The sequence below is a fragment of the Anomaloglossus baeobatrachus genome, chromosome 9 (assembly GCF_048569485.1).
Source record: "Anomaloglossus baeobatrachus isolate aAnoBae1 chromosome 9, aAnoBae1.hap1, whole genome shotgun sequence".
NCBI classification, from domain to species: domain Eukaryota; kingdom Metazoa; phylum Chordata; class Amphibia; order Anura; family Aromobatidae; genus Anomaloglossus; species Anomaloglossus baeobatrachus.
In genome coordinates this window covers 117,654,484-117,681,633 of record NC_134361.1, presented here as the reverse complement: position 1 = coordinate 117,681,633, position 27,150 = coordinate 117,654,484, and the positions used below count along the sequence as shown (strand labels likewise).

The 27,150-nt window shown below is 49.1% G+C and overlaps 1 protein-coding gene across 1 annotated transcript in view; it reads left to right on the top strand.

Annotated features, from left to right (window-relative positions):
* Positions 1–27,150, top strand: part of LOC142251297 (uncharacterized) — a 126,716-nt gene that overhangs the window by 59,001 nt on the left and 40,565 nt on the right. Inside the window, exons 7-8 of the mRNA XM_075323957.1 lie at positions 10,726–10,796; positions 14,744–14,851. Of these exons, the coding sequence (XP_075180072.1) occupies positions 10,726–10,796; positions 14,744–14,851 (179 nt within the window). The remainder of the gene's footprint in view (positions 1–10,725; positions 10,797–14,743; positions 14,852–27,150) is intronic.

Sequence of the window (27,150 nt, the reverse complement as noted above, 5' to 3'; positions counted from 1 at the left end):
ACAGAGAAGCCTATTAATTTTTTTTTATTTAAAAGAAAAATGTGTGGGCTCCCGCTGTATTTTGATTGCTAGTCAGGTAAAGCCAGGCAGCTGGGGGCTGGGATTCTTGGCAGCCCGCAGCCGCGTCTGGAAATGGCGCATTGTTTCTTAGCGCCATTTCCAGGTGCTTTATCCAGCTCGACCAGCGGCCGTGATGGCGATGGCTCACTGGGTAATAAAGGGGTTAATACCAGCTTTGTATTCTCAGATGGTATTAAGCCCGAAATTCATAGTGTTACACCAAATTAAACATGGCCACCATGAATTTCTAGGAAACCGTAAAAAAAACAACAAAAAAACACAACACAGAGAATTTTTTTTTGTTAGAAATAAATCAAAAAGAAACTTAAAGACTCCATCTTTATTCTAAAAAAATTCTTAGTCCGACATAATCCACAGGGACAGCAATGTCAACTCTGCTTCATCACTGTGCACAAACAGTGTCTATACATAGTGAGAAGCACAAAGAGCCATGTCAGCTCTGCTATATCACTCTGGTCAGAGCGATGCAGCATGCTGACAGTGAGGGGAGGATTTCACTTGCGTCTCGCATTGCATTACCCCACTCTCCCAACAGCAGCGCCTCAGCTGTGGAAATAAACGCAGCTGACCCGCTGCCGTCGGGAGTTTGTGCTCCGTAATGCGATGACACTCGCATCACGGCGCACCAGGACCTTTGAAGATGTCATACTTACGTGACCAGTCTGTAGCCAATGAGGTAACACAACATTCACACGGGACTGGTCACATGGGTATGACGTCACGGTCACAGCAGGTCCTTTTAGCCAAAGGTGCTTACCGGGGGGAACAGTAATGATCGGACGGACGCGGAAGCAGAAGCGCCAGGAGACAGGGTCTGCAGGACATGTCACGGGACCTGTAAGTATGATCATAATGTTTTGGGTTTTTTTTAATGGCCCCTTGACCCGAACAGTAACACGAACGTCCCAGAAAGCTCGTGTTCGAGGTCGTGTGCACGAACACCATGTGTTCGGTACGGACCCCGAACTTTACAGTTCGGGTTCGCCCATCCCTATTAGTAAGGTATTTTTTAATGAATATTAGGAAATGAAGGACCATGTATACAGCAGAGCCTGAAGCAGGGTGTCAGCTTGAGAAATCCTTACTGCCGCTGACAGTATCAGCGCCTCTAAACAATCAGGAGCATTCGGAGATCTGTTATAGCCCTATAGACGTTTGTAACTGACATATTTTGGTTCTGTAGAGCCACAATCCAGCTGTGTGAATAAGCCCTAATAATGCAGGAAAATCCACAGAGCTGATTATAGGGAATCTGTCAGCAGGTTTCTGCTATGTAATGTGAGAGCAGCATGATGTAGGGGCTGAGAGTCCAATTCCAGTGATGTGCCACTTGCTTAGCACTTGCTGTAGTTTCAATACAAACAATTTTACCAGCAGGAGATGATCACTGCAGGACTAGGTGTGGCATGCCAGGCAATGCAGCTTATCTGTGTAACCCCACCCCCACCACTGATTGGCAGCTTGCTAACAATGTACAGTGCTACATGAGTTAAAGGGCCAGTGCAGTCTCATCAGTGGATATGAGGTTGTGCAGCTAAGGCTGGATTCACACTTCCGGTTTTCATCCGTTAGGACGAATCTGTTGGCAAAAAAGTTCTGCAAACACAACTTTTTTGTCTGTTTTGAAAATATTGATTTTGCAGGATTCGGGGTTTTTTTTAAACATTGGAGTCTATGGAAAACAGATCCGTTAAGTGATTGCTATTTAGCCATCCATTTTTCTTTTATTTGTAAGAGATTTTTTTTCTTACAGGATCTGTTTCAAATTTAAGATCAATAGCAATTCGTTAACGTTTCCATTCTCCATAGACTCCAATGTTAAAAATATGGATCCAGCAGAAATCATTTTGCCAGCGACTTTGTGCAGGATCTATTCTAATGGATGATTATAGGACATGAACTCTGCCTAAGGCCAGAATCACACTCGCGCGAGTTTCTCATAGTAGAACCCGGCATGGCCGCACACTCCCCTGACAGGAGCGGGTCGGTTGCATGTATCTCTATGCAGCTCAGACGCTCCTGTATGCATATGTGGCGCCCTGGACAAGCCAGGACGTCACAGGTACTGCAACAACACACCCCACACCCCGGCTAGGCACACCGAAGTCAAACACAAATCCTTGTTGCCTTCCTCCAGGGGCTGATGTCCACACCAGGGGGTGGGCCAGGCGGTTGGCCCCGCCCACTGAGGAGTTCACAGTCCTGGAGGCGGGAAAAGGAAGTCAGATTAGTTTGAGGAGTGAAGAAGTGAAGTGGTAGTAGAGGAGACTAACCGTGTCCGGGTGAGTGGCCCAGGCACATACAGCAAGGTTGGCAGACGATGGTGACCGTCTGCAGGAGAGGCTGATTGAAGTGAACCATAAGGACCGGGGACGGGCGGTGGCCCGCCGGTACCGGATCGGGGAGCGAAGAGAAGCCAGCACCATTCGGCAGGGTCTACGGACCCCGACCAGGCTAGGAGTCGCCGAGATCTTTGTAGCCCAACGGGACGTCAATGCCCATCTACCGGAGGACCACCCGGGCCGCAACCTGATGCCGGGGGACCTGGTCCAATACACTCGGCATTGCGGGGAGAGGGGTTGGTTTGCTCTGGACGCAAAGCTAAGGGGCGGTCAAGAGGCCCGAGTACCAGCCCGGCCCCCTCCCCCGGCCGACACCGTGCATTTGGAGTGAGTCAGCAGTTGTCCCCGTTGGGACCACCAGTTTAAAAGTTGTGAATGATAAGAAATCAACAGAAGATGTAACCTGATTAGCACGTTGATTAAACCGGCCGTTGCCGGCAACTGTTGTCCCCGTAGGGACTTCCTGCAATCCTTGCGTAAGGGACTTCTTACGGACAAGCCCGAGAACTTGCAGGGCAACCACAAACTTAGTGGAATGTAAATAAAAATGTTTGGCTTTATACCGTTACCGCCTCCGGAGAGGCTGATTTGGGAGGATGGGCCTGGAGGAAAGAGATGGCCCAGGCCCGCCACTACCGTAACCGATGGCGATCCTCCGGGGATTCAGGGGGTCTCCATGGACGTGGGTCCCCTGAAAGAGACTGTACACGCTCGGGCAGCTTGGTTATGGACTGGGGCAAGGGGTGCTGCCCACTTCTTAGGGGCAGCATCAAGGCCAGGTTGTTTGGGTGGGAGAAGAGCGGAAGCCATTACCGTTTGCAACGTTTAAGAACTGTACCTCCCATTAAGGGAAGTTTTATACAAAAATGCTTGTTTTTACTGTTTTATGTGTTTTAACCCTTTTCTACAGTTAACCAAAAATAAAACCGGTGATGGACGGGCAGCCCACGGACGGTCTGCATTTTACTAAGGGGGAATGTGGCACCCTGGACAAGCCAGGACGTCACAGGTACTGCAACAACATACCCCACACCCCGGCTAGGCACACCGAAGTCAAACACAAATCCTTGTTGCCTTCCTCCAGGGGCTGATGTCCACACCAGGGGGTGGGCCAGGTGGTCGGCCCCGCCCACCGAGGAGTTCACAGTCCTGGAGGCGGGAAAAGGAAGTCAGATTAGTTTGAGGAGTGAAGAAGTGAAGTGATAGTAGAGGAGACTGACCGTGTCCGGGTGAGTGGCCCGGGCACATTCAGCAAGGTTGGCAGACGGTGGTGACCATGTGCAGGAGAGGCTGATTGAAGTGAACCGTAAGGACCGGGGACGGGCGGTGGCCCGCCGGTACCGGATCGGGGAGCGAAGAGAAGCCAGCACCATTCGGCAGGGCCTACGGACCCCGACCAGGCTAGGAGTCGCCGTAAAACCGGTCAAATCCGTTAGCGAAGGGAACTTCTGGGGTTTCCCAGCAGTCAAGACCCAATTGAAGGCAACAGCTCACACCGTGAAGGGAAACACAGTCACCGCCAAGGCTACAGTTCCCAGGGCCAGAGCCTGAGGGCAAAAGGGGCTCCCTCAGCATCCATCCAAGCTGGGGAGCGGGTTACCGGTGGGAAACCATTGGAACCGTGAACAGGTGCAGGGAAAGGCAGTCACCATCAACCTACCGGGAGAGCTACCGCAGCCGTCTGTGGGACCCGTCCATCCAGCCGTTTGTTTTACCGGAGACTTTGCATTCATCATTGGCTGAGTGAGTACCTGCGTGCCGTGCGGCACCGCGCTGCCCCCGCGACCCTGCACCTCACCAGGCCCCGTAACCCGCCTGCCATCCCTAACTCACCGGGCCGCGGGACAACCAACCCCCCTACCCACGGAGGGGAGGAACAACATCCAAGCTGCTCCCTGTCACTGCTCCCGGGATCCCCGTCCAGAGCAGCGGTGGTGCCACAACCTCACCACAACCGTGGGTGGCGTCACGGACAATATCCCTAAACCAAACCACCCCCCTTTCACTCTCGGGCGAGGAGCGCCGCTCGAGTCCCTGGGATCCGGCCCACCGCTCGAGCCACCGAGCAGCAGCAGCAGCGGCCGGACCCGAGCAGTGGGTGAGCGCAGCGTCCCCTCCTCCGCCCGCGACACATAGTGTGCGGCCATGCCGGGTGATTCAATGAGAGACTCGCGTGAGTTACACGCGAGGCACTAGCAAGTGTGACTCCGGCCTAAGAGGTCAGCCTTCAGTAACTGGACAATCCCCTGATCCCTTGGCTGACCTCTTAGCTGGACAACCTCATTATCCACAGATGAGACTGCAGCAGTCCTTTACTTAAGTAGCATATTCTGTTAGTAAGCTGCCAATCAGTGGTAAGAGTGTGGTTATACAGATTATCTGCATTGTCTGTCCTGCCACACCTAGTCCTGCAGTGATAATCTCCTGATGAGAAAACACTGAGTTGAAACTACAGAATACAGCAGCCTCTACATAATGCTGCTCTCAGATTATATAGCAAAAACATGCTGACAGATTACCTTAAATGTAATCTGTGACCGCAAGACTGACAAGTCAATAGATCACTGCCGTGGTATACTGCCACAAACTCTTCTGCATTTCTTTTCAATCTTATGTAGCACTTTGGAGGTTATACCACTAATAAACCTTTAATAGATCACTGCCCAGGATCTGCCATGTAATTCTATGCTCAGGAGCTAATTTACATCACTACAGATTTCCTGGTTCCTTATTCCAGGGATCCCATTGATGCCCACTCCCTGTACACAGGCGAGGTACGCAGCGGTTGCTCTTGTACTATGTGTTGTCTGGAACAGATGGGTCTATCCCTGTTGTGCCCTAACACTGGAAGGCTTTGTACATTGCGGAGTCAGAACGTAAAATACCTTTTTGATAAATAAACTGCGGTGAATCATCTTTTTACGTTATATTTCATGGCCAATTGTAAGGCTAGTCCTGGGAGTGGACCATGCACCGGACTCCCCTGTGACGCCGCCTCGAGCGAACCCCTATACAGGGATTGTCGGGCGTAACCGCAGAGGGCCTAGATGCACGGAAGCCAAGATCAGCAAGAGTCACTGGATAGAGTCTTATAGATGCAGGATCCGATCTGAACCAGGTACAGGTTAACGGGATCAGGCAGAAGTCTAGAAACGAAGACTGGTGCAGGTCACAGGGTTTAGGCTGAGGTCCAGGAGGAGAGACTGGTGCAGGTTAACGGGATCAGGCTGAGGTCCAGAACCGAAGACTGGTGCAGGTCACAGGGATTAGGCTGAGGTCCAGAAGCAGAGACTGGTGCAGGTTAACGGGAACAGGCTGAGATCCAGAACCGAAGACTGGTGCAGGTCACAGGGATCAGGCTGAGGTCCAGGAGCAGAGACTGGTGCAGGTTAACGGGATCAGGCTGAGGTCCAGAACCGAAGACTGGTGCAGATCACAGGGATTAGGCTGAGGTCCAGAAGCAGAGACTGGTGCAGGTTAACGGGATCAGGCAGAAGTCCAGAATCGAAGACTGGTGCAGGTCACAGGGATTAGGCTGAGGTCCAGGAGCAAAGACTGGTGCAGGTAAACGGGATCAGGCTGGAGTGTGTGCTCAGGGCGGGACTCAGGATCTTCAAGCAGAGACAGAGTTACACCAAGCAGAGGCATAGCGGGCCCTGAACAACTTGTACAAGAGACAAGCTACAGGGACACACTGAACAAGTACTGGCCTGTAGGCAATAGGAAGTCTTAAATACCCAAGGTTAATTAGTAGTCAAATCCCAGACAGCTGTGCTGGCCCTTTAAGTCTAGGTGAGGGCACGCGCGCCCCCTCTAGTGTGCATGTGTGAGGACCGCAACCCGCAAGTCAGAGCTGAGACCACAAGAAGAGAGGCAGGATGCTGGAGCGTAGGTGGCTGCAATGAGTGTGCGGCACGGAGCCGGGACCGAAGGGGAAAAGGTATGGACTGGGTAGCAGGAGAGCGGGCTTGGTGGGGAGCGGGGATCCCAGGAGTTGGAGCGACGGGTGGTGGGCGGTGTGGTCGGACCGGGAGCGTGACACCAATAAATTCCTTAGGTCTTAGTTGTTTCTTAAATATTTAGTTTTTTTGTTTTAATTAATTATTGATATTAAATGGTTACAAAGAGCCTTTATTCTCCCAGTCTACGCAGCCACCACAACAAAGTATTATCATACGCCACATGCCCTTAGGTAACATCCTTCATGCTTGTGCTGTCCTGCAGTGTTGGCATCGGATAGTACAAGGCATATCCTGTCAGTGACAAGCTTGCCTGCTTTTTAAGGAAGTACGTAAAAATCAGATCGAGATTGGAGAGCAATGCTGTGACTGAACGCGCTCTACCAACCCGACAGTGATGGCTTCATATATGTCTGCTGCGGTCACACTCAGGTCAGGAGATGTGCCGCCGGTCCGGGCATCCGCCGTTCGATTTATACAGGTGTCTGAGAGCACCATTACTGTGAGGACAGTACCTACAACATTTCAATTGTAATAAATACAGGATAACTAATTGTAAATGTGAGTGTAGACCTCCAGAGGATTATACATGGTTGGATACATGGTGGAGTCTTCCATGGCTGTAACACCTCCCATCCCACGCTTCTACTGGATTGAACGTCAGTCTCTCTTATGGAATGTGCATACGTTGAGTATTGGGATGCAGAAATTTCTGCATTATTTTTTCATCTTTTTGCAGGTAAAACGCTTGTTTTCCCCACATTTTTTATGCATTTTATATCCGGGGGTTTTCTAGCATTTTTGGACTGCAATGAATCCTATACAGATAGATAATAGATAGATAGCCATAAAGACATATAATTGCATAACCCCCTGACATATAATACAACTGTACTCTATGGAGCCTATTGTACAGCTGTTTATGATTACATGAATGAATGAATGAATGAATGAATGAATGAATGAATGAATGAAAAAAACAACTTGGCATCTCCCTATTTTTTGTAACCAGCAAAGGTAAAGCAGACAGCTGAGAACTGATATTATCAAGCTGGGAAGGTCCATGGTTATTGGGCTCTTCCCAACTTAAAAAAAAACCAGCCCGCTGCCGCCCCAGAATCTGAGTTGCCAAAAATCCAGAAATTACAGGACAGTAAAAATAAGACACATTTTTACCCTGTCCATAAAAAAATGTAAGGTGTCCATAATTTTTTTTTTTTTAAAGGGAACCTGTCATCAGAAATTTTGCTTGAAACCTAAAAGATTCCCCCTCTGCAGCTCCTGGGCTGCATTCTAGCAATGTTCCTGTTGTTTATGTGCCCCCTTTCTGACCAAAATAAAGACTTTGTAAAGGGGTACCTTTTTGTATTCAGATCTTGATAATGGTACACGGGGGCGGGCTCTCTGGTGGCCGTTAGTCTGCCTCCTGTCGCTTTAGGCCGTCCCCCATCGCTCTATTCCATACTTCAGGACGCCGCCCACTGCGCCTGAGGTCTCGTGCACGCGAGGACTGCTAGTCACGTGTGTCGCAGGCACGAGACTATGGGCGGCGTTGTGATTGCATCACAAGTGCCTGCCCATCATCTCGTGCCCGCCCTTTCCCCTCTGCCTCCAGCGTTCTGCGCAGAACGCTCCAACGTCGGGTCATCTGGCCAGCGCTTGCGCAGAACGCTAGAGGCAGAGGGGAGAGCGTGGCCACGAGATGATGGACAGGCACTTGCGATGCAATCACAGCGCCGCCCATAACCTCGTGCCTGCGCACACGTCACCAGCGGTCCTCGCGTGCGCGGCACCTCGGTTGCAGTAGGCGGCGTCCTGAAGTATGGAATGGAGCGATGGGGGACGGCCTAAAGCAACAGGAGGCAGACTAACGGCCACCAGAGAGCCCGCCCCCGTGTACCATTATCAAGATCTGAATACAAAAAGGTACCACTTTACAAAGTCTTTATTTTGGTCAGAAAGGGGGCACAATAACAACAGGAACTTTGCTAGAATGCAGCCCAGGAGCTGCAGAGGGGGAAACGTTTAGGTTTCAAGCTAAATTTCTGATGACAGGTTCCCTTTAAGCTGAAGAAATTTATACAGAATATTTTGATTGTAATTATCATCATTTTACAGTCTACAGTAAATGCAGCTAATGTCTTATCAAATTTTGGGCTGTAAACCTGAATCACTTATCAGATTGATTCATTATGGTTTTACAATGTGTCCAGAAAAAATATTATTTGTCCTTAATTTTTGATAAGGCGTTCATCAAAAATGAAAAGGAAATCCTGCCTAGAAGTGGCACATCACAGCTGCAGCAATTCTGGCGCTTCCCCTTGCCTCTCCCTGATTGCCCTGTTGCAGTGGCAGTGGGGGTAATGGTAATTTGGGTTGATGTCAGGTGTGTAGTGTAAGCTGCCATCAAGCCCTGGTGTTAGTAATGGAGAGGAGTCTGTCAAACACCTCCATTACTAACCCAGTAGGTAAAAAGAAAAAACACACAAAAATAGTTTATTTGAAAAAACACTCCCCCACTTTTTTCCTGGTTCACCATTTAAAAAACAAAACAAAACACAAAAACCATGCAGGTCCGATATAGTCCACAAAGGGAAACCTGCAAGACATAAAAAAAAGATAAAGACATGAGACTTTCCCTTGTTCAAAAATAGCAACAAAAAGAGGAGATAAAAACTCCCCCAAAAATGTAATATAATATAATATACTCACAGCAGGAAAGAGGGCAACCAGTCCAGTTAGCCCAGGCCAACACATCTATTGCACCACAGGATGCAGACAAACCTCTCAACAAGATGGACACTTCACAGGTGCAAAGTAAATTGCACATTAGTGACGTGCATAGGGTGCTGTTCACACTCATATGCGCATGGTGTCCAGCCAGCAACCTATTACCACGCCCTTACTATTAGATTAGGCGGGTTACTCGGACACTACTCACTGCAGCACACAAGGGACAGAAACTCCACTACGTACGGCCTGTATTAAGAGGCCCGGCTGCACCCCGTATAAAAAAGGTGCAAAAAAATATATTAAATATATATGAGGTATTAGTTAGTAAATTGGCCAATGTACATAAGCCTGCAATCCTCATCACGGATCCTCATGCTTGCAGGTCCCTACACTGATAAATAAGTGTCCATCTTGTTGAGAGGTTTGTCTGCATCCTGTGGTGCAATAGATGTGTTGGCCTGGGCTAACTGGACTGGTTGACCTCTTTTCTGCTGTGAGTATATTATATTACTTTCCCTTGTTCACCAAACTTTACTTTCTAATAAATTGGTGAACGAGGACAGTCTCTTTCAATTCCGATTCTTCAGATTCTCTGGACTATGTTGGAATACCTGGACTACATCAGACTTGTGTGGAAACTTTCTTTTTAATAAATTGGTGAACCAGGGAAAGTGTAGAAGAGTGTTTATTTAAATACAATATTTTTGTGTTTTTGTTTTTACCTACTGGGTCACTAATGGGAACTACACTGAGACTACACAGCTGACATCAACCCCAACTACCATTACCCCCACTGCCACCACAACGGAATCAAGAAGAGCCAAGGTGAAGAGCCTGATTTGGAGCATCTAATGTGATTCACCAACTCTGCGGCGACTGCGGGCTGCTATTTTTAAGCTGGGAAGGGCCCAATAACCATTGACCTTCCCTGCCTGATAATACCAGCCCCCAGCTGTCTGCTTTACATTTGCTGGTTTTCAAAAATAGGGGGGACCCCACGTTGTTTTCTTAATTTATTTATTTCATCATAAAAAACTATCCAATAAGCTACACAGGGTGTAATTTTATTATATGTCGGGGATTGGGCAATTATATGTTTGTCGGTCTGTGTATATGTCTATCTATCTATGTTTAATCTGTCTCAATAGAAAAAAAATGCATGCAAAAAAAGCTAAGAAAACGCAGCAAATCCACAATCATTTTGTTACCTGCGTTTTTATAGTGTACTGACGCTAGTGCATTGAAGTCACTTCAGAATTCTCATTTCTTTGCTGGCATGAGGAAACTCTTCAGATTTTGGGACAAATATTTGCTGAAAAATACATTAAAAAAAGATGCAAAAAAGCACAAAGCCTTAGTATTTCATGGTCACCTAACATCCACCCCTCCAAAATGGGGACATTACTGGTTAATGCATGAATACTGCTGCTGCAGAAACTCTTTGAAACGTTTTTCAACTTTACTGTAAATTAAGGATGAGAATTACGGTAATTACTGTGATCACTAACTCAATGAAACTTGAATTTATTTTACCTACGGTAATAAATATTGCTCTGCTGATTTCAGATATAAATAGTGATCTTCTATTCTGGTGTTTGTGTTTCCTATAGAGTTGCTGCACTGCGCAGACCTTCACTTCATCCTGAAGCTGGTGCTGAAGGCTGGCAACTTTATGAACGCTGTAAGTCACACACTCCTTCCATCTTGTAAGCCTGAAGATATGGGGCTCACCCACTTCTCTGCCAGAGGCCACGGCCCATCACTATTTTCCAGCGTGCCAATGAGAGCTAGGCTTTTGAAAGGGGCCATATTGAAATTATTCTTGTAACATTTGACTAATTGCCTCCATGTGACTCCACAATTATGATTATTAGGTTTACTATAGTTTCTGAAATGGTTTTATTATATTGTGTGAAATCAATTGTTACATTTTTGGGTTTGTGGTTAAATAATCAGTGATATCAGAAATTATATAAGGTATGACTGCTTACCATACACGCTATATTCTTACCGTTTGGTAAAAAGTACGTTTAAAGCATAACCATCATTTGAATTTTTATTTTATAAATCAATAATACAGATGAAAATTAGCAACTCTGTAATGTATCTTATCAGACAAATCTGCTTCTTTCTCTGCCAGAATTGATCAGTCATTATCAGAAATTCCTAATTGCAGGGTAAACTTTGTGTTCAGTGAAGACTTTCCCATTACTGAGATAGGAGATGGCGGCTGTTACTGAAGAGATTCTATGTAGCTAGAAGAAGAAAGATGGGTGGAGCTCTGCCTCTAGCTCCTCCCTCTAGCTTCTCCCTCTGCTTCTAGCTCCTCCCTCTGCCTCTAGCTCCTCCCCCTGCCTCCAGCTTCTCCCATCGTCATAGAATCTTCTCAGTAACAGCCGCCATCTCCTATCTCAGTAATGGAAAGATCTTCCCTGAATACAGATTTTACCTCAGAATTGAGAATTTTCATAATGGCTGATCAATTCTGGCAGAAAAAGAAGCAAATTTGCCTGATAAGATATATTACAAAGTTGATTATTTTCATATGTACTATTGATTTATGAAATAAAATTTTAAACCACAGTTATCCTTTAACGACCGCGGGCCGGACTAGTATGTCCTAAGTCATGTCAAGGTAATCACCGCCGGCTGCTGCAGTGAGCCTACGGTGATCCCTGAACATGTCTGCTGATTTGAACAGCAGACGTGTGTGCCTCGCTGGTGCAGGTGGATCTGCGATCCACCCGCACCTGTTAATCCAATAAATCTCACTGTCAAAATGTGACAGCACGATTTAAATGCCCGCCGCGGTAAACGTGCACTTACCTAGCTCCATCGGCAGCTCCATGACATGATCACTGTGAGCTGATGGTTGCCATGTTAGCACAAGGTCATGTGATGTCTCTTGTAACTCACATGTCTCACTTCCTGTAACAGCCAGCCTAGTGCTGCCTGTTACAAGACATGACAATTTCTGGTGATCTCAGCTATGTAGCTGTAATCAACAGAAATGAATGAGCGATCAGACTGCTGATCCTTATAGTCCACTAGTAAAATAAAAAAAAAGTTATAAAGTTATAAAAAAATCGGAAAAGTTCAAATCACCCCCTTTCTCCCTAATGAAAATTAAAGGGTTAAAAAAATACAAAATATACACACATTTGGTATCGCCGTGTTCAGAAATGCCCGATCTATCAAAATAAAAAATCTCTTAATCTGATTGGTAAATGGTGTAGCAGCAAAAAAAATTCCAAAAGCCAAAATTTCATTTTTTGGTCACCACAAATTTTGGACAAAATGCAATAACAGGCGATCAAAACGTAGCATCTGTGCAAAAATGGTACAATTAAAAACATCAGCTTGAGATGAAAAAAATAAGCCATTGAGCCATAAATCCTGAAAAATGAGAACACTACAGGTCGTTGAAGATAGCGCAAAAAGTGCACCACTTTTTTTGGACAAACTTATAAAAAAAATTTAACCCTTTAGCTAAAAGTAAACCTATACATGTTTAGTGTCTACAAACTCGTACCAACCTGAGGCATCACAGCGACACATCAGTTTTGCCATATAGAGAACATGGTGAATAAAATATTCCAAAAACAATCATGCAATCGCTCTTTTTTGCAATTTTTCCGCACTTGGAATTTTTTTGTCATTTTCCAGTACAGTATATGGTAAAACTAATGGTTTCATTTAAAAGTACAACTCATCCCATATAAAATGAGCCCTTATATGGCAAGATTGATGAAAAAATAAAAAATGTAAGGTTCCTGGAAGAGGGGGAGCCAAAAAACGGAAAATCGGCCAGGGGTGAAGGGGTTAAGCTGTCTTGCTTTTTTTAGATTTCACCATCTTTCTTTTATTGACTGTGTCATTTGCCATATTCACACTGCAGTTCTCCCCATCCATAGTGCATACAGAATATAATCTGTACATGGAATATAAATCTTTGGTGTTCATATCTGTGTGAAGGCTCCATCACAGATTTCATCCAAATGATCATAAAATAGAGATACATAAAGTAAAATGACGGACTCCATGCTGTAAGCTCAACGGACACATTGAGTCTGTCACCACTGTTATGGGTACTTTACATGCTGCGACATCACTAGTATTTGCTGGCGATGTCGAGCGCGATTGCACCCGCCCCCGTCGTACGGCCGATATGTGGTGATCGCTGCCGTAGCGAACATTATCGCTACGGCAGCGTCACACGCACATACCTGCTCTGCGACGTCGCTGTGACCAGCGAACTGCCTCCTTTCTAAGGGGGCGGTTCATTTAGCGTCACAGCGACGTCACAGCAGCGTTACTGAACTGCTGCCCAATAGAAAAGGAGGGGAGGAGATGAGCTGCCGGAACATGCCGCCCACCTCCTTCCTTCCTCCTTTTCCGGTGGACGCAGGTAAGGAGATGTTTTTTGTTCCAGCGGCATCACACATCGCGATGTGTGCTTCCTCAGGAACAACAAACAACATCGTACCTGCAGCAGCACCGATATTATGGCAATGAACGACGTGTCGAGGAACGATATTGCACGTTTTTGCGCTCGTTGATCGTCGCTCATTTGTGTTACACGCTGCAATGTCGCTACAGGCACCGGATGTGCGTCACTAACGACGTGACCCCGACGATATATCGGCAGTGATGTTGCAGCGTGTAAAGTACCCCTGAGTGTCCATCATATAATCCATCACTTTCTGTGTTCTGCTTATATGAACAAAACAGGATTGGGTATGTGACCGGCAGTCTAATCATAGGACTAAATGGCCGTACCAGGCAAAGACAACTGAGAAGAGGGGCTTTATCTCCCACAGAAAGCAGCCATGTTTCTATAATATCCAACAACTTCCTTGAAGCGGACCGGTCACTCGCTGTGAATATGTTTTTTACATGGTGTCAGTCTTCTGACTCTGGTATTGGTTTTACTCTTATTCTTCTGCCTCTCCGTTACTCAGCTCTTAATCCTTTTAGTCAACTGGGCATGGTCCTCAAGAACTCCCTCCTAATGATGAGATGAAGCCCACACCCACTTGGCTAACAAGATTATATCTACATATAAAAGGCGAGATGAGATCTCAGGTATGGCGAGGCACAGATAAGAGAAATATATCTCCAGATCCGGGAGAACCGTGGCGTTTACACCATGTAAAGAGGGACAGACTTATGAAAAATGTCAGTTTATCGATTGTGTAACAAGCATGTTTTCCACTTTAACAACCGCCATTGTCATAAAAAATCTCGGCTTACGGCAAAGCTTTTCATCTATAGCCAGCTTTACTGGATAACAGAAGTAACATAATTGTTGGATTGATAAGTGAGGATGACATCTGAAAATCGATGGATTACAGGGTTGTATGAGATTAGAAGCACCTGTCTTTTTTTACAGAAACGCCCTTTTTGTCCTTGGGCCGTCTGGTTTTGCAGCTTTAGCATCTTTCACTTCTCCGTCTTTATGGTTCTGGTGGAACAATTAAATTGTGATCTCCATTAGACAGAGTGTAAGGGGGGACGGCGGAGTATGTGGTGTTTTCTTATTTACCCACGGACAGTTGTAAGGTGTCATCTCACAGTCCACTGCACTTCTTAGTACTTTTTTTGTACTGATACATTGTGTCTTTGTAGGGTGGCTATGCCGGGAATGCAGCTGGTTTTCGTGTGTCATCACTGCTCAAACTGGCCGACACCAAAGCCAACAAACCTGGGATGAATCTCTTGCACTTCGTAGTGATGGTATGTGCATGAATTGTGCTGAAAAGAAAAGAGTCTAAGGCTGCTTTCACACATCCGGCTTGAGCTCTGCGGCTCAATCCGGCTGTGCAAGCTATTAAACGGATGCGGTGAAAACACCGCATCTTTTGCATAAGTTTTTCCCATGCGGCCCGTCCGGTTTTTGCCGCTTGCGCCATGCTACTGAGCAAGCGCAGTGTCAAAAACCGCATGCGGCGGCCGGATGCGGTTTTTGCTGCATCGCGCCACATCCGGCCGCCATAGGCATGTATTGAAAAATACGCTGCATCGGCCGAATGCGACGCGATGCGGTTTTTTTTTGCCGCACGAAAAAACGTGCTAGGCAACGTTCCATCCGGCCGCCGCATCGGCTAAATCTGCCGCATGCGGCAAAAACCGGATGGAACGCAAGGCCTTGCGGCACAATGCGGCACTAATTAAAGTCTATGCAGAAAAAACGCAACCGGCAGCAAAAAAAAACGGTTGCGATTTTCCTGCAAAGTGCCGGAGTGTGCCGCATTGCAAAAACCGGAGGTGTGAAAGTAGCCTTAGTGGGAAATTCTCTTGGCATAAAAGCTAGGTTGAATTCCTACTGTGACCAATACGCCAAAATAAATGTATATATATTTTTATTTTATTGACTTATATAGCGCACTATTAATTCCACAGCACTTTACAGACGTGATCAACATTGTCCCCATTGGGGCTCACAAACTAAATTCTCTATCAGTATGTCTTTGGAGTTTGGGAGGAAACCAGAGAACCCGGAGAAAACCCATGCAAACAAGGAGATCATACAAACTCCTTGCGCATGTTGTCCTTGGTGGGATTTGAACCCAGGACCCAGTGCATGTATATACAAGGTGACTATAAATTAACCTAAGGTTTTTAGAGCCTTGTGCAGACTGACCCAATGGACAGAATTGGGTGAAAATTGGTGTGTATGCTATTCAAGGCATGGGGAAACGGAAGGCATCTTAAAAAACAATTATACCAAAACTCCCCACCAGTTAAAAAAATGGTGCTGTACAGTGACCAAGCCTTGCAACTCAGTCTGCAAGATGCCTTCTATTTGCCAGATCGTGCGCTGTTAGTGCGGTTGTTTTATGAGAATGCCAGGAATGCTACAGCTGCACTGAGAGCCTCTTGTTATTTGGAAGACCTTCAAACGTAGGGGTCCAATGGCTCTCAATTTGCTAGATGATAACACGTTTTGAGGCATTAGGGTTACTGAGTGTTCAGCCAGGGCGCGGGCGATAACTGGTAAGAAGAGAGGTTGTGGAGGACATTGCCACTGCCGTCGTGGAACAGGGAACAAACAACCCTGCCGGGAACAGCAGTGCACGCAGTGTTTCCAGGCAATCAAGGGTCCCACAGTGTGGAAAGTTCTCCGAAATGTCTTGCGGGCATACCCATACAAAATTAGCCATCATCAACAACTTCTTCCTCGTGACAATGATACCCGTGTGAAATTTGCATTCATGTTTCTGGCAAGAGTGGAAGTGGATGGCAATTGGCCATGGAATGTTCTGTGGTGTGACTAAAGTGGGCTTTACACACAGCGACATCGCTAGCGCTGTCGCTGGTGAAAGCACCCACCCCCGTCGGTTGTGCGTCACGGGCAAATCGCTGCTCATGGCACACAACATCGCTAACACCCGTCACACGGACTTACCTTCCTAGCGACGTCGCTGTGGCCGGCGAACCGCCTCCTTTCTAAGGAGGCAGTTCCTTCGGCGTCACAGCGGTGACACTAAGCGGCCGCCCAATAGAAGCGGAGGGGCGGAGATGAGCGGCCGGAACATCCCGCCCACCTCCTTCCTTCCTCATTGTGGGCGGCCGCAGGTACGGTGATGTTCCTCGTTCCTGCGGTGTCACACATAGCGATGTGTGCTGCTGCAGAAACGACGAAAAACCTGCGTCCTGCAACAGCAACGATAACCGGGATTAGAACGACTGGCCAACAATCAACGATTAGGTGAGTAATTTTGATCGTTAACAGTCGTTCGGGCGTTTCACACGCAACGACGTCGCTAACGAAGCCGGATGTGCGTCACGAATTTCGTGACCCCAACGACATCTCGTTAGCGATGTCGTTGCGTGTAAAGTCCGCTTTAGTGTATTTTTACCTGAATGGAATGTTGAATACACAAAACTGTCGCATATAGGCTACCGAAAATCCACATGCGCTTGAGGGGGTTCCGCTGCATTTGCCAAAGGTAACCGTTTGGTTTGGCTTCACCTCATCATTCATCCTCAGACTGTTCTTTTACGAAGAAATGAAGCCAACTGGGGTTGCTGCCTGTTCCGTCACAGCAGCGAGATACCAGACAATGCTGGAAACAGTAGTCATTCCACAACTTGGAACAGCGTCAGTGTCTTCAGACGACCACCTTCATGCATGATGTAGCACCTCCTCACATCATAAATCGTGTGAAGAATGTTCTGCATGCACATTTTCCTGATGACAGGATTTTGAGCCGCTTCTTCCCTAAGGCATGGCCACCGCGTTCCCCCGATCTCAATCCTTGTGATTTCTGGTTGTGGGGACACTTGAAAGAGCATGTTGATCGGGGAAATGTCAACACCCTGGCTGACCTCAAAGACCGCATCATTTTGGAGGTGCGCAGCATGCCACCAGAAATGTTACACGCAAGGATCAAGCATGTTCTGCATAGGATGAACATGATCACCATGCATGATGGCGGCCATATTGAACAGTTATGCTAGTTTGTGGAACAATTGTGACATCTCCAATTATCGGCAAACGGTTTTGGGCCGCTTGCTCACTGTACAGCACCACTTTTTCACCTGGTGGGGAGTTTTGGTATAAAAAATTTTTTAAGATGCCGTCCGTTTCCCCATGCCTTGAATAGCATACATACCAATTTTCAGCCAATTCTGTCCACTGGGTCAGTCTGCACACGGCTCCAAACACCTTAGGTTAATTTATCGGCACCTTGCATATATACAGTATATATATATATAATTTTGTCATTTGTATTTTATAATTAAAAGCAGCACAAAAGTGAGTCATAAAAGCCACAATAATATGTAAGATCTAACAATGTCCATTCAATCATGCTGGATACACATTGCATAACTATTCAGGAGGAACACCCTGTGAATCACAGTATGTGACTTTATCAATCTGCAGGAACATCTTATTTGTGGTATATACTCTATAGTACACAGTTAGAATAGAGATGGAAGTGCCATGATTGATGCTGTCAGAGGTTTCAAGATGATTGTATCATTAGTTAACTCTTGTGATCCGTTTTATTCATAAAGATATAATATAATATAAAATATGATATAATAATCTGCAAAAATGGAGTCCCACTAGGTAGCAGCACTGATTCTGCCATGGCTCACAGATAAAACAAACTGCAGAGAATCTGTCTAAATTGTAAAACAACATACTCAAGAATTTTAGCGAATAATGAAACATACATAATAGTCTGCCATCATGTATATTCCTGTATTGCAATACAACATCCTGTGAGATCTGTGGCCATTAAATAGGATCGTCTACCGCTCAGGGGCAGAGTTAGGCTGTGTGCGCTCGTTTCGTATTTGTATGCAGTTACGCTGCGATCTGCACCGCAGCGTAACTGCATGCGTCCTGCGTTCCCAGCATAATCTATGAAGATTATGCAGGAGATGTGCGCACGTGGTGTATTAGAGCGCAGCGATTCGGCTGCTGCCCGAAGCGCGCGTTCTAAGAAGTGACATGTCACTTATTTCGTGCGCTCTGCATGCATCCCCCGCTCTGTCTATGGGAGGGGCTGCACTCAGGGCACATGAAATCGGCTTGCTTTTTTTCATTACGGACTCTTTCTGCAGCGATTTGAAGCGCACATGTGCTGTTCTAATCGCTGCAGAAATTTCTGCAGGGACAGAACGCAACGTGCGCACATAGCTTTAGTGTGAATCTATCTTGCGTGGTCTGTGGGTGCTCCGTGGTGTGTGGGTGCTCCGTGGTCTGTGGGTGCTCCTTGGGAGTGGGGGTTTCACCTTGAACCTGCCAGTGATTGGTTAGTGTGGAGAGATGTCAGTTGTACATCATGATGTCATGCCAGGCCGGCTAATCAAAGGGAGAACTGCAGATTCCGACAGGTACGAGGTGGTAGTCCCGCTGCCATGCACTGTCATGGCCAATGGAATGTGACATGTGAATAGATTTGCACCAACGCTACATGTAATACTACAATTACACTTACATGAGTTACCGCACTACATCCTCAGCAGTAACACTTTGCTCTGTTTTCATATGGATAGGCAACAGCAGCCATTAGAAATGGATTACATTCCCTTTGCACTGAGCCAAAGTTGGGCATAAGGCTGCTATCATAGTCACATCTCTAATGCTTCCCAAAGAGGTTTCATGGTGTTAATGAGATGCATGTCAGCCATGTTTCCCACACCGAGTGCTCACTTTTATGCAGGATTGAAGTGCACTTTAAGGCTATGTGCCCACGGGCGCTCGTACCTGCGGATGTATCCGCAGGTACGGCCGCATGTTTCCCGCAGCTGCCCGCCGGCATCCGCAGCTATTTTTAGCTGCGAGTTTCCAGCGGAATAGCTGCGGGAAACATGCAGAGTTTCACGCGATTTACCTGCGGACGTCCCGGCCTCTATCTCCATAGCGGAGGGCCGGGATCTCCGCAAGTAAATCCGCATGAATAATTGACATGCAGTTAGGTGCGGCTGAGGGATCTCCGCAGGAGATTCCGCAGCCGCACTTTCCGCAGCGTGGACACAGACACTCCCCATGTCCCATAGGGTAACATGGGGAGTGCCTGTACATGCTAGAACCTGCAGATTTATCTGGAAAATCCAGAAAAATCCGCAGGTTTTCCGCGGCAAACTCTGCAGCAAAAAGCTCCCGTGGGCACATGGCCTTAGTACATGAATATATTCAAATTGGTAGCGTCTGCTGTAAAGGCTCTGTTATCTGCAGAGTGAGGTCCTGCACTGTGCACAGGAGTCAGTCATACATGATCACTGACCCTTCAGATAAAGAGAAACATTCTGATTAATGTTGGTTATTCTATCTATGGTTGAGTTACAGGACATAGACTAGCGCCTGGCCATTACCTTACAGAAGGATGCAGGACTATGAGCTTACCAGGTGGTAAACAATGACAGAGGACGTGCCTTCAATGCTGCCGAATCCGATGGCCACGTGCTGCAGTGAAGATTAGTATTGCAGGAGATCTCAGGCTTGTGTGTTCTGTAATAGAAATCCATTTCAGGAACATCTGAATGAACAGTTCTTTGCCGAGATTATCTCCATTAGGGGCTCACACCTCACTGATGAGTATTGCGCCCGAGATCTCCATTAGGGGCTTACACTTCACTGATGAGTATTGCACCCAAGATCTCCATTAGGGGCTTACACTTCACTGATGAGTATTGCACCCAAGATCTCCATTAGGGGCTCACACCTCACTGATGAGTATTGCACCCAAGATCTCCATTAGGGGCTTACACCTCACTGATAAGTATTGCACCCAAGATCTCCATTGGGGGCTTACACCTCACTGATGAATATCGCACCCAAGATCTCCATTAGGGGCTTATTTAGCGCCCCTCAAACCATCAGGGCGCTACAAGGTTCTGCATCCCCACCAGGATGCAGGGCCTACCCCCATAGGGACCCAGAACCCCAGTGACGGTACCACAAAAAACCCAGGTAATCCCAGTTTTCCCCAACATTCCCCCATACAATGGTACCCAGCTAGGGTGGGACCAATGGATGGCCGCCTAGAGGTGGAGCCACTCCAGTCCACTAGTTGACCAGGTAGGAGGGGCAGACTGTGGAGAGTAGTCAGTGAAGAGTTGACAGCAGGAGTGTGAAGGTGGAAGCGAAGTGACGTCCTGACTCGGGTTGACGGTGACCTGGTACCCAGGAAAAGTGGTTGTCGGTGGAGAACGGTGGAATACTCCCAGAACTACGCACCAACGGGGTACATGACCCTAGGACAGGAAAGATCTTCAAGCCGACCTGTTAACGCCTGCACAGCAAAGGGGACCATCAAGGACCTTGCTGACCCTAAAGAATCCGAAGACTCAGTAGCAAGGGGAGAACCGGGAACAGGACCAGAGACTCCAACCCCACAGGGTTCACGCTACCGCCAGGTGGACAGAAGTGGACAAACCACAGAACGGGGACCCCCAGTGTTCTATACCACGGGGACCCACTTACCAGAGACTGGTGCAGGGGAAGAAGGTACCAGAGAACCAAACTGGCACTGAGACGAAGGGGACCTGGAAGCGAAACCAGCTGGCCTTGGGCAACCAGTAAACATCTCCAGCAGTGAGTAAACCAGTTGCAGTGAACATCTGTGTGGACTCCTTCTTCCGACGCCCACTGCACCATACACCCTCTGAGGCAAAACCCTACTTGCAGAGGGACTACCATTCCAGCTGCCAATACCATCAGCTCCAGTAGAGACATTCTGCAGCGGCGGCTCCCTACACTTAACCACAACACCGCAAGTGGCGTCACAAGTGAACATTATCTTATTCTCCCCTGTAAATATCCCCATTACAAAAAGGGCCCAGGGCATGTGTCGCGGGCGGAGGAGGGGACGCCGCGCTCTCCCTACTGCTCGGGTCCGGCTGCTGTTGATGCTGCGGCCTCTGCTGCTCGGTGGCTCGAGCGATGGGCCGGATCCCGGGGACTCGAGCGGCGCTCCTGGCCCGTGAGTGAAAGGGGTTGTTTGGGTGTGTGGATTGTTTATTGTCCGTGACGCCACCCACGGTTGTGGTGATTTGTTGACACCACCGCTGCTCTGTATGGGGATCCCGGGAAGGATGGTATGGAGCAGCCAGTTGTTGTGTTGCCCCTCCGTGGGTAGGGGTTGGTGATCCCGGGGCCCAGTGATGAGTTGGGTGATGCAGGGCTTGGTGGGCGCAGGGACGCGGGGGCAGCGCTGTGCCTTGCGGCACTGTGGTACTCACTCAGCCTGAGACGATGACACAGTTCTCGGTAAAACACACGGCTGGAAAGACGGTTCCCACGGACGGCTGCACTTGCTTTCCCCAGTAGGTGACGGTGACGGTCCCTCTGTCCTGCACCTATGATGATAATGGTTGCGATGGGTTCCCACCGGTAACCCGCTCCCCGGCTTGGATATGGGCCGGAGGAGCCCTACTTTGCCCGCAGGCGCTGGCCCTGAGAAACTGGTGCCCTGGCGGTGGCGGTGTCTCTCCGTTACGGTTGGACTGTTGCCTTCAATCGGGACTTGGTTGTTAGGAGACAGACGTCCCCTTCACTGACGGATTTGGCAAATTATGGCGACTCCTAGCCTTGCCGGGATCCGAAAGGCCCCTGCCCTGGTGCTGACTGTTCTTTGTATACTGCTCCAGACCGCCGGGTCACCACCCATCCACGGTCCTTCCAGCAACCTCCGAGCAGTCCCCCTGCAGACTATCACCGCCGTCTGCTGACCTTGCTGTCACTGTCCGGGGCACACACCCGGACCAACTTCAGGCTTTACTACTGTCACTTTTCTGTTACTTCAGCTTCTCTCCTTTGCTCCTCTACCACTTCACTGTTTACTCCTTCTACTTTCACTTCCTAAACTGTTCTGCCTGGTTCCTCCCGCCTCCAGGGCTGTGAACTCCTCGGTGGGCGGAGCCAACCGCCTGGCCCACCCCCTGGTGTGAACATCAGCCCCTGGAGGAAGGCAACAAGGATTTTAGGTTAGCCTTGGTGTTCCTAACTGGGGTGTAGGGTGTGGTGGTGTTGTGACCTGTTACCCCTGGCTTGCCCAGGGTGTCACATTCCCCCTTAGCAAAATGCAGACCGTCCGCGGGCTGCCCGTCCAACACCGGTTTTATTTTCTGAAAAATATATAAAAAGGGTAAAACGGTAACATAACAATTCATGACATCATCCCACATCGGGAGGCACAGTTCTTAAACGTTGCTAACGGTTTACGGTTACGGTCTCCGCTCTCTCCCACCCAAGCAACCTGGCCCTGATGCTGCCCCTAAAACTCAGGCAGCACCCCTTGACCCAAGTCCTGCACCAAGTCACCCGAGCGGGATCTGTCCTTCCCCTCCAGAGGGTAGCCACCGGTTCCTGTGGTGGCTGGGCCCCAGCCTGCTCTGCTGAGGGCCCTCCCTCCAACCTGCCTCTCCGGAGGCGGCAACTGCGGAAACGGTAACAGTAAAACAACTTATTTACATGCCACTAACGTTTGTGGTTGCCCTGCAAGTTCACGGGCTTGTCCATGGAAAGTTCTCCATTCAAAACTTTTTAAACGGTCCCACGGGGACAACGGTGCCGGCTAAGGCCGGTTCTCTCACAATCACGGTGAATCAGGTGAAGCTTCGGTGATTATTCTCATTTTTTTTTTTTTTTTTTAAACTTTCAAACAAAACTCAGGCAATCTCCTTCACCCCCCCCCCCCCTTTTAAAGGACGGTCTCCCTGTACCTAAGTGGGGGTCTACCTAGGTTGGGACGGGTGGACCTCCGGGGTCCGGTGTCAGTGGGGCTAGGCAGTGGGGCAGAGGGAACAATCGGTTCCTCCTCCCGGCTATCGTGCGGGACAGGCGGAGGCATAGGGGAACTGGGCACAGGTTCATCCCTGGGCACTGGCACTGGTTCTGGCTCACGGTTGACCGCTTCCACCACTTCTTCATCCACAGGTTGTGGGAACAGTATCACTGGAAGAATCACCGCGCCGTTCTGTGTAGGCCAGTCTGCTGGGAAGTCACCCATCACAGTGTGGATCACTTCTTTTGCCTTCTCTGCTGGTGGAGGGGCTGGTACTTCTGCCATCGCCCTTAATGCTGGTGGGCACCTTTTCAGATGGTCCCGGGAAACTGTGGCCAAAGTGCCTCCTTGGTCACGACTGATTTGGTAGGCTTTCCCATCTTCCCATCCTGTGGGCTGTATGACGTACGGGTTCTGTTCCCATTGATCATCCAGCTTGTGGGTTCTCCTCTTCTGCTTCAGTACGACATCTCCGGGCTGAAAAGGGCCAGCAGACGCCTTTTGATTGAAGCGATGCTCCTGCAGTTCCCGACTCCGACTTAAGTTCTGCTCGACATATTCTTGAATCTGCCGGTATTGTGCTCTCCGCCGAGTTTCCCAATCAGCTGTCGAAGGGAGTGCTTCTGGGGCCTCCAACCCCATTTCCAGGTCCACCGGCAGGCGGCCGGGGCGAGCCCTCATCAGATATGCTGGGGTGCACTTTGTGGAGCTGGACACGATATTGTTGTACATATCGACCAAGTCGGGTAACTTTTCCGGCCACAGGTTCCGCTCTTCCAGCGGTAACGTCTTGAGGAGTCCCAGGACCAAGTGGTTCATCTTCTCACACATGCCGTTGGTCTGGGCATGGTAAGGGGTGGTCCGGATCTTCTTACAGCCGTACAACTGGCAGAACTCGTGGAACACCTCCGCTTCAAAAGCTGGGCCTTGGTCAGTAAGCACCTTTTCTGGATATCCATGTGGTCGGCAGAAATAAGCCTGGAACGCTCGAGCGGCAGTTCGGCCAGTTAGGTCCTTGACGGGGACAACCACCATGAATCTTGAATAGTGGTCTACGATGGTCAACGCGTAGGCGTACCCACTTCGGCTGGGGGTGAGCTTGACATGGTCTAGGGCGACCAGTTCCAGCGGCTGATGTGTGATGATCGGGTGTAGGGGCGCCCTCTGGCTGGCCTCGTCCTTCCTCCTCAGCGTACAAGGACCACACTCTCGACACCAGGCTTCTACCGACTCCCGCATCCCACTCCAGTAGAACCGCTCTCTCAACAGCATCTCCAGCTTCTTCCACCCGAAGTGTCCGGCACCATCATGGTATGCCCGCAAAACAGTAGCCACTTCAGCTTGGGGAATCACCAACTGGCAGATCTTCTCATGAGTTTTCGGGTTGATCAGCTCACGGTACAGCTTCCCTTGATGTAGATACAGCCGGGTCCGTTCCTTCCACAAGCGCTGGGCTTCAGCCGGGGCGGCAGGGTCCATCCCAACAGCACCTTGTTCCACCAGGGTCTTGACGAGGCGGACAGCCGGTGCCTGGTTTTGAGCTTCCTGCCACTCTTGACTGGGCCGTGGGTCCAGGTCCACCCGTTGTTGATGTACTTGTACCTTCTCAGTTGGTGGCTGGTGAAATGCAGGCAACTCGATCTCCTCGAGGTCGTCATCCTCGCACCCTTCTTCTGACAAATGGGGCATTCGGGAGAGTGCATCAGCATTAATGTTGACACGACCAGCTCGGTACTTGATGGTGAAGTCATAGTTGGCTAGCCAGGCCACCCACCGCTGCTCTAACGCGCCCAACTTGGCCGTGTCCAGGTGAGTCAACGGATTGTTGTCCGTGAAAGCGGTGAATTTTGCGGCAGCCAAGTAGTGGCGGAACCGCTCTGTGATAGCCCATACCAATGCCAGGAGCTCGAGCTTGAAGGAGCTGTAGTTCTCAGGGTTCCTTTCAGTTGGCCGAAGCTTCCGGCTAGCATAAGCAATCACTTTCTCTTTCCCATCCTGGACCTGGGACAGGACTGCTCCTAATCCCACATTGCTGGCGTCCGTGTAGAGGATGAACGGGCAGCCATAGTCAGGATATGCTAGGACCTCTTCTCCGGTCAAAGCCACTTTCAGCTGGCAGAAGGATTCCTCATGCTTTTCTTCCCACACCAGTGGGGCTCCGATGGGTCTACCACCTTTGGTCTGTCCCACGAGGAGATCTTGCATGGGGGCAGCCATCTTCGTGTACCCTTCGATAAAGCGCCGGTAATACCCCACCAGACCCAGAAACTGCCTTACTTCCCTCACTGTGGTTGGTCTCGGCCAGCCCTGGATGGCAGTGATCTTCTCAGGGTCGGGGGCGACACCTTCTGCACTTACCACGTGCCCCAGGTACTGCACTCTGGGTTTCAGTAGGTGACACTTAGAGGGCTTCAATTTCATCCCGTATTTGGCAAGGGACGCGAACACCTCGTCCAGGTGTTCCAGATGGGCTTCATACATCTGGGAGTACACAATCACATCATCCAAGTACAATAGGACGGTCTTGAAGTTTAGGTGTCCCAGACAGCACTCCATCAGCCGTTGGAAGGTTCCTGGGGCATTGCACAGCCCGAACGGCATACTATTGAATTCACAGAGCCCCATCGGGGTGGTGAAGGCAGTTTTCTCCCGGTCTTCCGGGGCCACAGCCACTTGCCAGTACCCACTGGTGAGGTCAAGGGTAGAGAAGTAATTTGCAGTTCTCAGGGCGGCCAAAGACTCTTCAATACGGGGCAGTGGATAGGCATCTTTATGGGTTATCTGATTAATCTTCCGGTAGTCCACGCACATCCACATGGTACCATCCTTCTTCTTGACCAGCACCAACGGAGCGGCCCAGGGACTACAGCTGTCCCGAATAACCCCTGCCTCCTTCATATTCCTCAACATATCTTTGGCACACTGGTAATGTGCAGGGGGAATAGGCCTGTACCTCTCTTTGATAGGGGGGTGTTCCCCGGTGGGGATATGGTCTTGGACCCCCTTGATCTGCCCAAAGTCTAGTGGATTTTTGCTGAAAACCTGTTCATACTCCCGCACCACCCTGTACACCCCTGCTTTGTGATGTGTAGGGGTATCATCAGTGCCCACGTGTAGCTGTTGGTGCCACTCATTTACCTCCTCTTGAGGCAGGGAAGTGCTGGTAGTAGGTGGGGAGACTGAGGGACTGGCTTCGTGAATGGTGTGGGGGTCCAGGGTGAGTAGCTTGGCAATGGTGGCATACCGGGGAAGCCTGACTTCTTCCTCCCCACAGTTCAGCACCCTCACGGGCACTCTCCCCTTCTTCACATCTACCACCCCTCGGGCGGCCATTACAGTGGGCCAGTGCTCGGAGGGTATGGGCTCCATCATGGCAGGGTAGTCACGCCCCTGAGGCCCTACTGCTGCCCTACACCAAATCATCATCTCACTCCTAGGGGGCACAAGCAACGGAGCAACATCCATCACCCTCACTCCACCAATCTCTCCTCCTGTTGAGTTTACATGCTGGCGGTACATCAAGGCTCGGATCTCACGCTGCACAGCTCTCTGTCGGCTCCCCGCCGCCGTGGCGGCCAGCTGCTGCAGTAGGGCCAACACATCACCCATACAGTGCTCCATCACATTGGTTCCTAGCACTATCTTCGGGTTATGATCACTGGGTTCATTCATGATCACAATCATACCCTGGTGTTGCAGTTCAGCTTGCCCTACTGTCATAGCCACCTGTTTATACCCCACTTGGGTCAATGGGAGTCCATTGGCAGCAATTAGCGTTATACTAGTGTC